Source organism: Macaca thibetana, chromosome 7 (genome assembly GCF_024542745.1).
Source record: "Macaca thibetana thibetana isolate TM-01 chromosome 7, ASM2454274v1, whole genome shotgun sequence".
In the NCBI taxonomy this organism is placed as follows: Eukaryota; Metazoa; Chordata; class Mammalia; order Primates; family Cercopithecidae; genus Macaca; species Macaca thibetana.
In genome coordinates this window covers 7,504,812-7,520,027 of record NC_065584.1, presented here as the reverse complement: position 1 = coordinate 7,520,027, position 15,216 = coordinate 7,504,812, and the positions used below count along the sequence as shown (strand labels likewise).

General features: G+C 43.2%; 1 protein-coding gene across 2 annotated transcripts in view; it reads left to right on the top strand.

The window, feature by feature from the left end:
* Positions 1–15,216, top strand: part of EVL (Enah/Vasp-like) — a 173,928-nt gene that overhangs the window by 36,411 nt on the left and 122,301 nt on the right. Inside the window, exon 1 of one of the 2 annotated variants that reach the window (XM_050796739.1) lies at positions 8,381–9,331. The exons of the other annotated variant lie outside the window; for it this stretch is intronic. Coding sequence (XP_050652696.1) covers positions 9,309–9,331 — 23 coding nt within the window. The 5' untranslated portion in view covers positions 8,381–9,308. Of the gene's footprint in view, positions 1–8,380; positions 9,332–15,216 lie in introns of those variants that run through there. 2 annotated transcript variants of the gene reach the window in all.

Here is a 15,216-nt window from a genome sequence, read left to right as displayed (position 1 = left end):
TTCCTTGTTATGCCAGAGTCACTCAGATTGGAAAGTAAGTCACAATATACAGGGTTAAAATAAAACCCATCTGATGAGAATTTATGGTTTGTAGGACATAACTCCCTAGAGCCTTTAGGTAGGAATTTGGGCAAGATAAAAAAATCAGAACTTGGTCCTCATTATTGTGCTAGTTAGTATGGGTTGGGTTTTTTTGTTTGTTTGTTTTTTGAGACGGAGTTTTGCTCTTGTTGCCCAGACAACAAGATCGTGCAGTGGCGCGATCTCAGTTCACTGCAACCTCCACAGTTTTCCTACCTCAGCCTCCCAAGTAGCTGGGATTACAGGCGCATGCCACCTCTCCCAGCTTATTTGTTGTATCTTTAGTAGAGACGGAGTTTCCCCACGTTGGCCAGGCTGGTCTCGAACTCCTGACCTCAGGTGGTCCACCAGCCTTGGCCTCCTAAAGTGCTGGGATTATGGGCAGCGTTGAGCCACTGTGCCCAGCAGGTTTTTTGTTTGTTTGTACCTCTGTGGTGATTTTGGTTTATGACTTCCAAGCATTTTTTATATTGGAAAGAAAGGGGTGACAGGGATGGATTTGTGAAGATGAGGAAATTAGGGTTAATTATGGCAACTGCCCCAGAATAGCCAGAGCCTCTAGGGAATTTACAAAGCCTGTGAATCAAATGTTCCATTTTTCATCCTTAGGAGATCCAAAATTGAGGTCGTTGCAGAGAATGCAGAGAGGCACTGAAGACTGGAAGTTTTGGAAAATAGTGCCCTCCCCAACTTTGGATTTCAAGATGATTTGTCCTAAGAAAACTAAGCAATTATTTATGATTGACTTTATTCACTTGAAGATTTTTATGAAGAACATGTGAATGAGGAAGATACAAAAATGAGCCAGATAGGAAAAAATTTTTTATTAACTAGTTCACTGGAATAGATGATAAACTATGTTTAGATATTTTGAAGATTTTTAGAAATGTTATCTAAAACTTGGAGAAAAGGCAAAAAGATTATTGTGTGCCCTTTCAGTGTCACTCAAAAGCATTTGTTTAGAAAGTCCACTGAAGGGACATAGAACATTCCCGGAGAAGGTAATTACTTGACTTACTTTTGACTAGAGTTTAGACTCTGTAAAGTTAGATATTAATTTATAGAAAATTGATGTTACAAATGATTCTTGTCCAGTAGACATTAAATGATTCCTGTTTTAATAGAAAAGATATCCTCAAAGATTATGGTTTCATTGCTCTGAAATGAAACATTAACCAGTTTTGTATCTAACTTTGCAAGATTAATCAACCTTTGACACATGTACACTAAATATTTTTATGAGAGCTGTGTTTTTAGCTTTTTGAAAATTAGACTTTGACATAATGAGTATGTGTTGAGCATATAAGCATATTGAGCATATAAGCATCTTGGATGGCTTAGACTATTGCCCAAGAGTAAAAGTTTGACTAAATTGACTATGAGATTCTATCAGCCCTGCATTCCTGTACTTGTGGGTGTTTATCCATATTCTCTTGGTCACTTGGATAGTAAGTTGCTCTTAAGGATAATCTAATTATGTGGCCTGGATGAAGACTTAGAATGCCTGCCTTATCAAGATCTCAAATGACACAAAGTAGAAAGGGATAATTTCTTTTGTTGTTGTTAATAATAGTTCTACTGTTGACTTGCATAGCACTTAAAATTTACGAAAGATTGGCATACCTGTTATTATATTTGATCCTCAGGATTTCTGTGTGAGGAAGCAGGGTAGGAATTATTATTTACAATTTATAGGTGAGTAAACTGAGATGCTGACAGATAAAGTGTTTTACCAAAGGACAGTCAGCTGTTAAGGAATGGAGCTGGGACCACAGCCCAGCTAGTCACACTCCAAGTTCATTCAGCACTTCATGATGGAGCCAGGGTTCAAAAGGGACGTTGATAAGAACAGTGAATTGAAGTGGAAAAAAATCTAGTAACACTGAAGGAATAAATAGAAAATCCTGTACTCCAGCTTCATATACTTGGTATTGATTTACCATTGCTAACTATAATTTCGGCTTTTTTAGGTTATGGGGTCTGTTTCTGACTGTTGGAAAGGCCTGAAATGCATCTGAATCTTCTTTGACCTCTTCTCCCGCCTCGGGTAGAACAGTGCTAGCCACATGGCAGGTGCCCAGTATATATTTCTTTATTGAATGTATGCATTTACTTTACATGATTTTATCTTCTTGATTATTCCTTTCTTCCTGGAAATACGTTCTTAATTAGCAAATTTCAGTAAATCAGGGTGACACTGGAGCAGCTTTACTTGCTTATTCAAAAGGGTAATCTGCCCTGTTATTTGATGCTTGTACTGGAAAGAGGACTGCTGACTTAATCTAATTTCATCTTTTTATTAAATCTCTCTAAGTCGACAAATCACTGATTGATTAACTCAACAGATGAACAATTCTGTGTGCCAGGCCTGGAGAAAGAATGGTAAGGATGAGGCAAGGGTCCTCCTTTCATAGAGTTAACACTTCCTTTGGCTTATGGTTCTGGTGGTAGTTTTCATTTTCTCTTGAGATGTTTTCGATTTTGGCTCTGTTTCATTAGTAATCTGAGAGCCACATGAAACAATTGAGTTGTGAGAAAAACCGTCTCTAAGACTTACTACGTATGACTAAGAATTGTTGTGCCTTGTGAAAGCTTAGGACTAAAACCAAGGTCAGTGCTAGTGGACTCCCCACAATTTCAAAATAGGAGAATTAGAGGATAGTGGCCCAGAATTGTAATGGCTTCCTTTTGAAGCTGTATTTGCATACCAAGCATGCTGTTATTACTTAGATTGTGTGTATATTTCTTGTCTGATGGAGGTTGTGGGGAGTTAAACCCCTCAGGCCTCACCTTCTAGCCATTCTAGTTCCGTCCCCAGGGACTCTCTTTGACTAGGGTCCCAAGACACATAATGAACGGAGTTGTTCAGCATAAGACAATGTGTGAACGTTTTTAAAAATGGTTATTGATTATGATAGGAATTCAGGAGTTTTAGAGATCAGTTGAGACTGGTTTTGGTCAGGAGGGAAACTCGATGGGTTTTTGAGGCATATTTGATATTAGCTACCATTGATTGTGGTGAATGTGTGTAAGGCACTTCACAGCATCCCCACAAAATACATGCTGTCTTCCCCATTTTAGGATGAGGAAACTGAGACTTAGACTGGTGAGAATTTGCCCAGGGCTTCTCAGGGAGATAGGAGTAGAACTGGATTCAGAATCATGCCTTTCCATAGCCACTTGTGGAGAGAAGGTGGAAGCACTATGGACCCAGGACCAAGGGTCCCCGGCCATTGGAAAGATCTTTGATTGGGCCATGAGAAAAGAATAGTATTTTTAGTCATGTTCATAGCTGATTTCCGTTTGTGGCTCCTTGTGTTTCATCTCCACACAGCACAGGTGGAGGTGATATGGTTAGGGTGCGGAGTTAGTGCAGGACCATGCCGAGGGGCCAGGTTGGCAAGTTTGAGAGTTGGGTTGAAGCATAGAACGGTCAGATTGTGCAGGAGCCAAATGCCAAGTCTGGGGGCTGAGACTATTATGCAGGCAGTAAAAGAGAATGGTAGGTTTATTTTTTATATTTTTATGGTTACATAGTAGATATTTTTATTTATAGGGTACATGAGATATTCTGAGATAGGCAGACATTGTGTAATAACTAATTACAAATGGGGCAAATCGGGTATCCATCACCTGAAACATCTATCATTTCTTTGTGTTACGGACATTCCATTTATACTCTTTTAGTTATTTTTAAATGTACAATAAATTATTGTTGACTCTAATCACCCTATTGTGTTATCAGATAACTAGCATTTGATTCTTATTCATTCTAACTATATTTTAATAGTTAGATAAAATATAATAAGTCCCCTGCCCATTGGTTACCCATTAACATCCCCAACCCTTCCCAGTCTCTGGTAACCATCATTCTACACTCTATTCTACTCACAAGTTCAATTGTTGTAATGTTTAGCCCCTATTCTGATTTTTAATTTAAATTGAATTTTTAGCTCTCATTCTACTCACAAGTTCAATTGTTTTAATTTTTAGCTCCCAGAAATGAGTGAGAACATGTGAAGTTTGTCTTTCTGTGCTTGGCTTATTTCACTTAACATAATGACCTCCAGTCCATTCATGTTGTTGCAGATGACAGGGTCTCATTCTTTTTTATGGTTGGATAGTACTCTGTTGTGTATATGGACTACATTTTCTTTATCCAGTCATCTGTTGATGGACACTTAGGTTGCTTCCAAATCTTGGCTGTTGTGAACAGTGCTGCAGTAAACATGAGAGTGCAGAGATCTCTTCGGTATACTGATTTCTTTTCTTTGGGGTGTATATCTAGCAGTGGAATTGCTGGATCATATGAAAACCTTATTTTTAGTTTTTGAATTGTGGGTTTTTTAACTGGCAAGTGTGGTGGGATTGGTAACTGTGTGCAGGAAGGGAGTAAGACAGGCGGGAGATCAGGTGGAGGCTAGAAGGGTCTTAATTAGGGGTGTAGAAGTGAAACCAGGGAGAAGTGGGCCTCTGAAGACACTGTTGAAGTCCTCTTATTACCGCTCAGCCCCCCTGGCCATTGGAAAGATCCTTGATTGGGCCATGAGAGAAGAATAGTATTTTTAGTCATGATCATAGCTGACTTCCATTTGTGGCTTCTTCTCTTTCATCCCTACACAGCACAGAAGTGAATGTGCATATTAGTAAATGTTGAAATAGAGTTCTTTTTTTACTTGATTGGCACATTAGATTCTGTTCAGATGCTCAGTCCTTATTTTGCTGCACGTCCATCATGGCTGTGTGCCTACAGCCTAAAAAACTGGCAGAGGAAATGTTGATTGTAAGGTTTCAAGTCCACGGGACATCAGGGCCTTAAACTCTCTGTTTATTGGCCTCCAAGTGAAGTGTAATGAGATTCAGTACTAACAAATCATAAATTATTTTTCTTGGACAATTGACCATTTCATATGAAAAGACATGGGTTGCAAAACTAAGGTACCGGTTAAGCTAAGGACACTTGTTTAAAATATTCTCTTTTAGCTTCCCCACATTGTCAGGAACCCAGGGACATTTCCTGTTCATATTTGTGTTTGTATCAGTGTCTCCATGTTTGTTTCTCTGGAGAAGTCCCGGGCCCCTCACATGTCCAGTAACTGCAGATGAGCATTCTGCCATGGCAGGAGGAACCACTGGGGGTAGGGACGGTATTCTTAGGAATGAAACTAGAAAGAGGAAGTGAATCTAGATTAACTAGGGTGAGTGTGACAGTTTGTAGCTGGGAGAGCCCCACAGATCATTAGCGCCAACAGGGACTGCCAGAGTCATTCGGGCCAGTGTGTTCAGGCTGAGCCTGTCCTGGTAGAGAGAGGGAAGGCCTTGCAGGAGGGACTCTAGGGCCCCTCCACCTTCTTCAGCTAGAACTATTCTACCTTGATCAGTTGTACATATTAGGGTTCCATGGAAGTATTATTTTTAAAAATAAGACAATTATTGGCTGGGCACAGTGGCTCATGCCTATAATCCCAACACTTTGGGAGGCCAAGGTGGGCAGATCACTTGATGCCAAGAGTTTGAGACTAGCCTGGCCAACATGGCGAAACCCTGTCTCTACTAAAACTAAAATAAAATAAAAATTAGGCATGGTGGTGCATGCTACTGGGGAAGCTGAGGCACAAGAATCACATGAATCTGGGAGGCAGAGGTTGCAGTGAGCTGAGATTGTACCACTGCACTCCAGTGTGGGTGACAGAGTAAGACTCTGTCTCAAAACAAAACAAAACAAAACAAAAAAAACTACTTATTTATTAATAAAAAAATTAGCATCTGGCTATTCTTTCATGGTACAAAGGGAAATTAAGTCCCAGAGTAGGAATGTGCATTATCTGAGCCCGAGTTGTTGGTGAATGGCTTGGAATGCCTTTAAAAAAAAATCACAAAAAAAACAAAAAACGCCAGGCACGGTGGCTCACGCCTGTTAATCCCAGTCCTTTGGGAGGCCAAGGTGGGTGGATCACAAAGTCAGGAGATCAACACCATCCTGGCCAACACGGTGAAACCCCATCTCTACTAAAAATACAAAAATTAGCTGGGTGTGGTGCGCGCACCTGTAATCCTAGCTACTCGGGAGGCTGAGGCACAAGAATCACTTAAACCTAAGAGGCAGAGGTTGCAGTGAGCTGAGATTGTGCCACTGTGCTCCAGCTTGTCTCAAAAAACAAAACAAAAACAACAACAACAAAACACATTATGTGGTCACAGAAGTGCCTTTTTGAGCCCTATTGCAGACAGGAGTGGAGCTGAGTTTTCAGGAGTCACGGACCCTCACTGATGTTTTTGTTTCTGACTCTTTGATGTTATCAAGTGGTTGAGGATTTCTAGCCTTTGAAGCAGAGTCAATTCCCATTTGGACCCCAATGCCATGTCAGCTGAGGTGTCTACCTCTCACTTCCTGGAACAGTTGAGGCACTTTTTTTTTTAGCCCTTGCAGGTCTCTTGCTTGGCCATGAAATTTGGGGATTCACCTGGCCAGCTACATAAAATAGCCCAAAAGGGTTAGTGTCCCACCGCCTCTGCAGGGCCACAGGCTGCCTGACAGTTTATCAAATGAGTCCTTTTCTGGAGGCAACCTGAGCTGGTTGGATCATTGGTATAAGGACACCAGGAGAGCATGTTGGAGTTAGCTCAGCCAGAGTCCATGTCATTACTCTGCCACTTATAGCTGTATGACCCTGGACAAGTTCCTTAACCAGTTTGGCCTCCGTCTCCTTATTAGTAAATTGGGAGAATCTCTTAATACTAGGCGTAAAATGAGCTTGGTGCTGGGATTTGATTTTTCACCATTTCTACCAACTGCCTTCTACCAGGACCTTATGAATTGCCCTGAAAGGTGCTGGTTATACCTGCAAAAGGAGAGTCTTGAGTCACTGGTGGAAAGCAGGCAGAAAGTCTAGAGGTCTCCACAAAATTAAATGAGCCACCCGTTGAGCAGACAGAATACTTCCAAGGAGTAGTAGTCTCTTCATGAGGAAGAACCACCCAGTCATCAGAGCTGTCCAGTAAGAGATCATCTTGTGAGATCATAAAGCTGATGAAGATATTTATATAACTTAATATATTTGATAGAGAACTTTCCAACTCCTACTTTATTGGCTTCTTGCAGCACTCCTATGAGAGGCACAGGCAGTATCAATATTATTCTGGTTTTATATAGGGTAAATCCAAGGCCCAGGGAATTTAAGTAGCTTGTTAATGATCACAGAGTAAGTGGCAGATCTGGGACTTAAAACTGAGTTATTTATTGACTTGAATATTTTGTGTTTGCTGTTACGATTCTGCCAAGAGGCTGCCATCACCAGAAGGTCTCAGGCAGAGGCTGGTCGGGAATACTGCAGAAGACATTTCAGATCAGCTTAGGTGATTGCTGTGTGGTTTGAGGGACCACAGGATTCCCCCAGACACCTCCCTCACTCATCAGTCTACCTCATTTGGCCTTTGTCACTGCATTTCTTTGAGTCAAGACCTGGACTCTCTTGCTTCTCTTTGAGACAGAGATAACTGTATGAAGAGTGATACATTTGTCCCAGAGCACCTTCGTGCGAATGCATGTACTGGATCACTCTTTTCCCTAAAAAAAGCTGAGGCAAAAGAGGTTCATTCCACAAATCTTATGTGAATAATTCCTTTTCGTCAAGTGCTGTGCCAGGCATTGGGAATACAGAAATTAACTTCACACATTCCTGTCCTCAAGGAACTCTGAGATTTGCAGGAGAGGCAAACAGAATGTCAGATGCCATGCAGATGGCAGCCAAGGAGAGAGAGCAGTGAACCGCCCTGTGGGAATCTCAGCCCCTTGGAGAGGGAGCAGTGAGGGAGCAGCACATGGGCAGCAGCTCACATTAGGGAGCAGCGAAGAACCTTACCCAGCTGGTCCATGGGCCCGAGAAAGGAGGTCCTGACAGATTTTGGGAACTGTGAATGTCTGACTGAATTTGAGGGTTTGTGAAGAGTTTTAGTGGAAGAAAGAATTGGAGAAATAAGACTTTGTATGTCATGATGAGGCTTAAAAAGCTTTATTTCTTGAGCTGTGAGGAATTATAATGCAGGGTTAAACAGGGGCATCAAAATCAGAATTAGTAACTGGTCTTCCTTCTTCCACCCCTTCTCTAAAAATCAACCAGGGCAATTTTCCTAAGGCCAAAGCCTGAGTGAGGAACCCTGAGGGCATACCCAGGCTGCGTGGCTGGGTGAGGGGAAAGGGGCAGGTTCAGGCCACCTTTTCCAGGTCGATTATAGTTAGTGACTGATGACACGGTGGTGCAAGGGAGAGAGAAAAAGTCAAGAGTGACTCACAGGTTTTTATTTGAGATCTGTCTTGCTTATTTCACAAAGAGCTGCAACCTGAATGCTGAAGATTTTCCTTCGTGGCAAGCTTCAGAATACAGCCTCAGCTCATTTGCCAAATCTTGCCAGCCTGATAAACATTTCTCTTTTGGGGGCTGGCATCTCGTTTCCTTTTTCTTCTCTTCTGAAATGATTATAGCAATTTTTGTACTTCAAGGAATTGGTGAGAACCTGGTACATATTATATACTCGATAAATGAATAATCAAATTAGATCAGTAATAAGGAGTGACATGTAAAGTCACGCTGGTCATGGTAAAGTGGTGGACATAAAATGCGACTTTTGTGATTCTGAAACAGATTATGCATTTGTGCTAAAATAATATTTGATAATGGAATGGTAAAATACAGAATTCTGCAGAATTTTTCAGTACTTACGTTCACGTATAATGTTGGTCATGCCTGATCTTACAGCAGCAGCAGCCACAGGAAGGTGAGGTAATTAGGCAGATCACAGCGGAACAGGTTGCAATCACATTCCTTTCAACCTTCTCTCCTCTCTCCCCAACCTGCACAGTTCTGGTGGGGGGCGGGTTGTGTTACATGCTTTACCCAGGATCCCAGGCATGCCCTGGGTTCGACTTCTTTCTCTAGACTAATCCAGTTCCCAGCCTGGAGCCTAAGCATACACTGCATTAATCAGACTTGCTGGAATGATCACATGGTTTTCTAGCTGCCTCCCCTGTTAGCTGCTGCTTGTCAGCAGCTGGCGGAGCTGGAGGCTGCAGGCCCCTGTCTGCAGAAAGCCTTTTACTTCAGAATATTGGGGGGTGTGGAAACCCCGCCTCTTTTTTCTGCACTTTGCACCATCTGACTGACTAAATGGTTGTCCTCCATACCAAAAAGACTACCACACAATCTAAGGAAATTGGCTTTTACTAGGTCATGTTTGCATTTGAAGAATTCAGGTATGTTCTGGGCTTTCTACATCAGTCTGCTGCTGGCTTTTTGTTCTCGCTAGGTTTTTGCTGTGTAATGACAGCTTAGGCTCTGGCTGGTTCTCACAAAAAAAGCAGGGTTCTTTTCAGGGTATGGTGGGGTTTATCCCGGTCATGGGGGTGGGAGGTGCAGAGGTGGTGCAGGTCAGGGGTGTTTACTGTGTGCAGAAGTGCAGCGTGGATAATTGGTCTGATCATGTGTGAATTTGTCCAGGACCCCACCTTGTGCCTTATTTGAGCTGCTGTTGCTGGTGTAGAGTTATGAATACAGAATAGAAACTGGGTGTCCAGGATGAGTCTCTTGCTATCTTTTGTTTTTCTTCCTTTGTCAACTCATGCAGTCTACTGCTCTTTTTAAAAAATGCTCATTGTAGCAGTGAAGGTGAAAAATTCTGCAAGTCTGTCTGCATAGTTGAGATTTGATTTTGGCTCTTCTTGTCTTCATTATTTTTAGTAGTAATCTCATCGCTGGGCTGTTTTCTGGGAAGTGCCCTGATAGTGTTTTGTTAACAGGGCTCTTTGCTTTCATATGCTTTTCAGCTGCTGTAATTATTAGTGCTCCAAATTAGATCTTTTGTGAATCTTACTCCCTCTCTCTTCTCCAGGAATCTATCCCTGGATATAAATAAATATGGGAAGGGATGTTCCAATAGAAAGAGTTTCTAAGAAATGAAAATAAAGGAGGCAGAATGGGAGGGTCATCAGATTCTTCTTGTGCATATTTCCACCTCTCTGGAACATATGGAAGAGTGTGTGTGTGCGCGCGCACTTCCGACCTCTGAAAGCTTCTCATTTTTCAAATGCAATTTTTGTGCATTTTAGAACTCAACATAAATTCCATATTGATGGGCAAAGAGTGATTGTGCGGGAACCTCAGTTCTACCTCTGCGGGTCTTTTTTGTTCCTCCACATGTTGCTGCAATAGACATTAAAACAATAAGAGAATGACCACCTTTCATTCTTCTGAGAGAAGACTACAGACCTGTTAGCCAGTCAAGGGAGTAGATAAGAGGATGGTTAGAACTCCACAAAGAAAAGTCAGACCATAAAGGTTGTCCCCTGCCCTTTTCAGTAAACTTGATGCTTTGGATTCAGGAAGTTATCCTTTGTTTAACCATGTGTCTCTGCATTATTTCTAATGGCCTGGGTTTGCAACAAAGAAATTCTTTCTATGTGGCAGTGTGCTCTGGTGACATGGACCCCTGCCCTTACAGAGTGACCAGAACTTTTATAATAGCCCCATTAGATGACTAACAAGAATTTATATGTCTGGCATGTTACAGTAGATAGGCCCCTAGGGGAGTGAATCAGGAGTCCTGGGTTCTAGTGTCTGTTTCAAAAGTAGCTTTTGTGATCCTTATGAGAGTTATGGAAGCGTTCTGTAATTTGTAGAAAGCAGCACAATTGCATAGTTCACGTTTTATTGTTAGCATTTACTTTAGATGAAGTACCCCTTATCTACCCTCTTGAACAGAGCTTGGAGCCTTTCATTACATTTCATGGTTAGGGAAGAGGGTTATGTATCAACACATCCACTCCCATTGTGGTGGGCTTCTAATCTAAGAGTCAAGAGCTGGGTCTGATGAGGTGGGAGGGGTTGAATTAAATGCCGTTGCACTGATTGAGGAAAAGGGGCCATCATTATGAAGGGTAGACCACAAAGGGGAGGCCTGTTACCTCCTGCCTCAAGCTTTTGCCTAAGCTGGCCCTGAAAAATTTTAGTGGAGGTGACTGCATATTTTCACTGCTGCATGGTGCCAGACAAATGGCTTTCTTCTCTAGTCACGGAGTTTGTGTCTGTGGGGCCCGGTGATCATGGTGGGGCCACACAGGGACTGTAGAGGTACCTAGCTTTTTAGCTTAGTTTAGGGGGTTCTCTAGCTTTAGCATACAGCAGAATCCCTGGAAAGCTCATGAAAACTCGGATTGCTGTACTCCACTCTCAGAATTTCTCATTGAGTGATCTGGAGTGAGGCCTAAGAATCTGTGTTTCTAACAAGTTCACAGGTGAGTCTGATGCTGCAGGTCTGGAGACCAGACTTACCACCATTGGCTTAGGAAAAGCAGAAGATTGGCCTTCATGGAGATGGGAAGTTTGAGGCAAAGGCAGGCTGGAGGTATGGGTAAGAAAAATTGAGCGCAGACAGAAGCAGTTCAAGAACAGGTAGGTGAACCATCTGTCACCAGGGGAGGTCTTGCAGAGCAGTAAGATTATAAACCAAGTTCTCTATTTCTTTGGGATGAGAATCAGAGAACTTGGTTTATAATCTCGATGCTGCTATGAACTAACTTGGTGGGCTTGGCAAGTCTCTTGATCTTTCTTAGTGTCAACTGAAATGGGGAGAGTGATTCTCACCAAAAAATTCCATAACACTGTTAGAATTTAATGGGACAATATAAACTGTATAAAGTATAGCAGTTATTCCTACATGAATATAAAGGGGGAAGCACATCCTGGGGCCAACTCCATCAGGTTATCCACGCGTGCCATTAGGCCTTGTTTGTGGACACGCCCCTCCACACATCCCCAGCCCTGAGAGAAAGAAGAAGGGCCACATTCTTTTTTGGTTTTTTTTTTTTTGAGACAGAGTCTCACTATGTCACCTGGGCTGGAGTGCAGTGGCACAATCTCAGCTCACCGCAACCTCTGCCTCCTGGATTCAAGCAATCCTTCTGCCTCAGCCTCCCGAGTAGCTGTGGTTACAGGCATGCACTACCACGCCCAGCTAATTTTTTTGTATTCTTAGCAGAGACGGGGTTTCACCATGTTGGCCAGGCTGTTCTTGAACTTCTGACCTCATGTGATCTACCTGCCTCGGCCCCCCAAAGTGTTGGGTTTACAGGTGTGAGCCACCACACCTGGCTGGCCATATTTGTTTTTAAAAGGAAGTCTGATTTTGACTCAGACGCATTTACTTATTGGACTGTGAATTCCGGAGCAGAATTCATGCAAACAAGAGAATCCTGTCTGTCTTTGTTTCCTTGGTGCCTGCAACTGCTTGATGCACGGTGAGACTTTAATAAGCAGTTGGTACAGTGCATTTTAACCAGAACTTAACAAGGAAAAGTAAGCAAGCTATCTAGCTAGCTCAGCACAGTCCTGAGGTCGGTGTCATGGTGCCACCTGGGCTGTTTTGTTTGCTAGTTTAGAAGAACATGTGGAAAAGCTGATAACTGACCTCCTGAGAAAAATGTGGTGTCCTCAGCACACCCCAATTGCTGGAGTGCCAGAGAAGTCATCACGTTTCATTAAGGAATCCCTGCAGATGATCTCACTCCACAGCGCACTGATGGTTGTCATGATTTACGGCTGCCTGGGTCCCAAGCCTAGAGAGTAATAGGAGCTTTAGCGGTCGGTCCAGTGTTTTACAGCTGCCTAGGGGAATTTTGCCTGCCATTGCCTGCAAAACTATTGTTCTACCACCAGGCAAGCTGTTCTAGCTGGCTCTTGGGGTAGACACAGGTCACTGTCCTTTTGCCTTTTTTATTTTTTATTTTTTTTTATTTTGGGGACAGAGTCTCGCTTTGTTGCCCGGGTTGGAGTGCAACGGCGCGATCTCAGCTTACTGCAACCTCTGCCTCCCAGGTTCAAGCAGTTCTCCTGCCCTAGCCTCCTGAGCGGCTGGGATTACAAGTGCCCACCACAAACCCCAGCTAATATATTTTTTTTTGAGATGGAGTTTCACTCTTGTCTCAGGTTCAAGTGCTTCTCCTGTCCCAGCCTCCCAAGTAGCTAGGATTACGGGCATGTGCCACCATGCCCAACTAGTTTTGTATTTTTGGTAGAGACAGGGTTTCTCCATGTTGGTCAGGCTGGTCTCAAACTCCTGACCTCAGGTGATCCGCCTGCCTCAGCCTCCCAAAGTGCTGGGATTACAGGCATGAGCCATCGCACTTGGCCTCCTTTTCCCTTTTTAAAAAGCTGTCTTAGATTTCCTTCCTTACTGAACTGCAAGTTTTAAGTAAACATTTGCCTGTTTCTACACACCACAGAGACTGTCTTGAGCATTTTGTGAAATATCGTGTAGTTTTCCTTCTACCTCTGGACCCAGAACACTGCGTACGTTTCCTTACCACCCCAGAATGAAGAGTTTTAAGTGTAACTTTTTCCCCCATAGTCTGTCAAGTGAGACTGGAGCCCAAATCAGAGACCTTTGTTTCTCAGAACTCCTGATATTTGACTTATTCCGATCTATTTCCAGGAGGAATGTAGTGTACCAAGATCTAAAATCCACAATTGCTATTTGTTAGTCACGTGAAAATGGAAGTTACTATTTTGAGTCTGCTTTATTTTTAAACAAAAACATCATGGAAGGGTTTGAAGTTCAAACTCTAACCAGCTTTATTAATTCAAATTTATATCTAGTCTTGGGAAATGTTATAGTTTTTCTTGCCCTTTCACTGGAATATTGAAACGAGTCAAAATGAGTACTACTGGGGAAGACCTGAAATTGGCACGGCTAAAGAACCATCCAAGTGTCAAGAGCCCAAGCCAGCTTGGTCTCTCTCATTTTCCAGGCTCCTGTAGTACCTTGAAGAAACAGATGTTTAGTACATTGATCTGAGCTGAGGAAGTAAGTCTCAGATGAACAGGAGGTAGAGACTGGGCCAGGCCGGGAAGGGGAAGGAAAAGAACCTTGATCGTTGAATACCTGCTGTGTGCTAATCACTGCTGATTGCTTTGCCCAAGGTAACTTTAACTCACATAATGAAATGGACTCTCTCCTGCATACCACTCTAGCCAAGTGGGCCTCGTGCTCCTCCTCCAGACCTCTTCACTGGCTGTATCTCTGCCTGGATTGCCCTGCCCCCAGGCAGCCATGTGGCTTGCTGGAGATGAAAACACAGTCCACATCAGAACTTGTCCTAAACTCTGGCCCATATATCCATCTGCTTGTTTGATGTCACTACTGGAAGCCTAATTAGGCATCTCAAACATGTCTAACACGGTTCTCCAGCTCTTTCCTATCCCTTCTTCAGTCTTCCACGACCCAGTCAGTGGCAGCTCCGCAACTCGTTCCTTCTAGTTGTTTAGTCATTCTTGACCCCTTTCTCCTACTCTCCACGTCTCATCTCTCATCCATCAAACAGTCCTACCTGCTCTGTCTCAGAATATATACCAAATCCAACCACTTCCTACTGGCTCTGCTACCACAAGCCTGGTCCAAATGCCAGCATCTGAATTGCTGCAGTAGCATTGTAACTGCCCTCCAAGCTTTCTGCCTCGTTCTCGAGTCTCAGTTTTTCACCCATTTTCCTTTTTAAGATAAGAAGTCAAATCATGTCACTCCTGTTCTCAAAGCAGCCCGCCCCCAACCCCGAGTAACTTCCCATTTCACTGGGAGTGAGAGCCCAAGCTCCTTTAAAGGCTTACCAGGCCTGCTCAGCCTGGCCCTCTTATCGGATTCCATCTCTAACAGCACCCTGTCTCCTCTACACCTCTCTAGCCTTACCAGTTTGTGCTGTGCCTTGAACACACCAGACTGCCTCTTCCTTGAGGCCTGTGCACTGACAGTCTCTGCCTGGATTGCTCTGCCCCCAGGTGGCCACGTGGCTTATGCCCTGGTCTCCTCCAGGCCTTTACTCAGATGTTACCCTTAACTTTTTAATATCCCTCTCCCCACAGTGGGCACTCCCTTTCTTTTTACTCTGCTTTATTTTTTGCCAGGTCACATATCACCATCTATATACTGTGGATTTAAATTTTGTATTTGTTATTGTCTGCCTCCCTCAGCGGAACCTAAGTGCCACAAGGATAGGTTTTTAAAAATACACAGCTTGGCCGGGCGCGGTGGCTCACGCCTGTAATCCCAGCACTTTGGGAGGCTGAGGCGGGCGGATCACGAGGTCAGGAG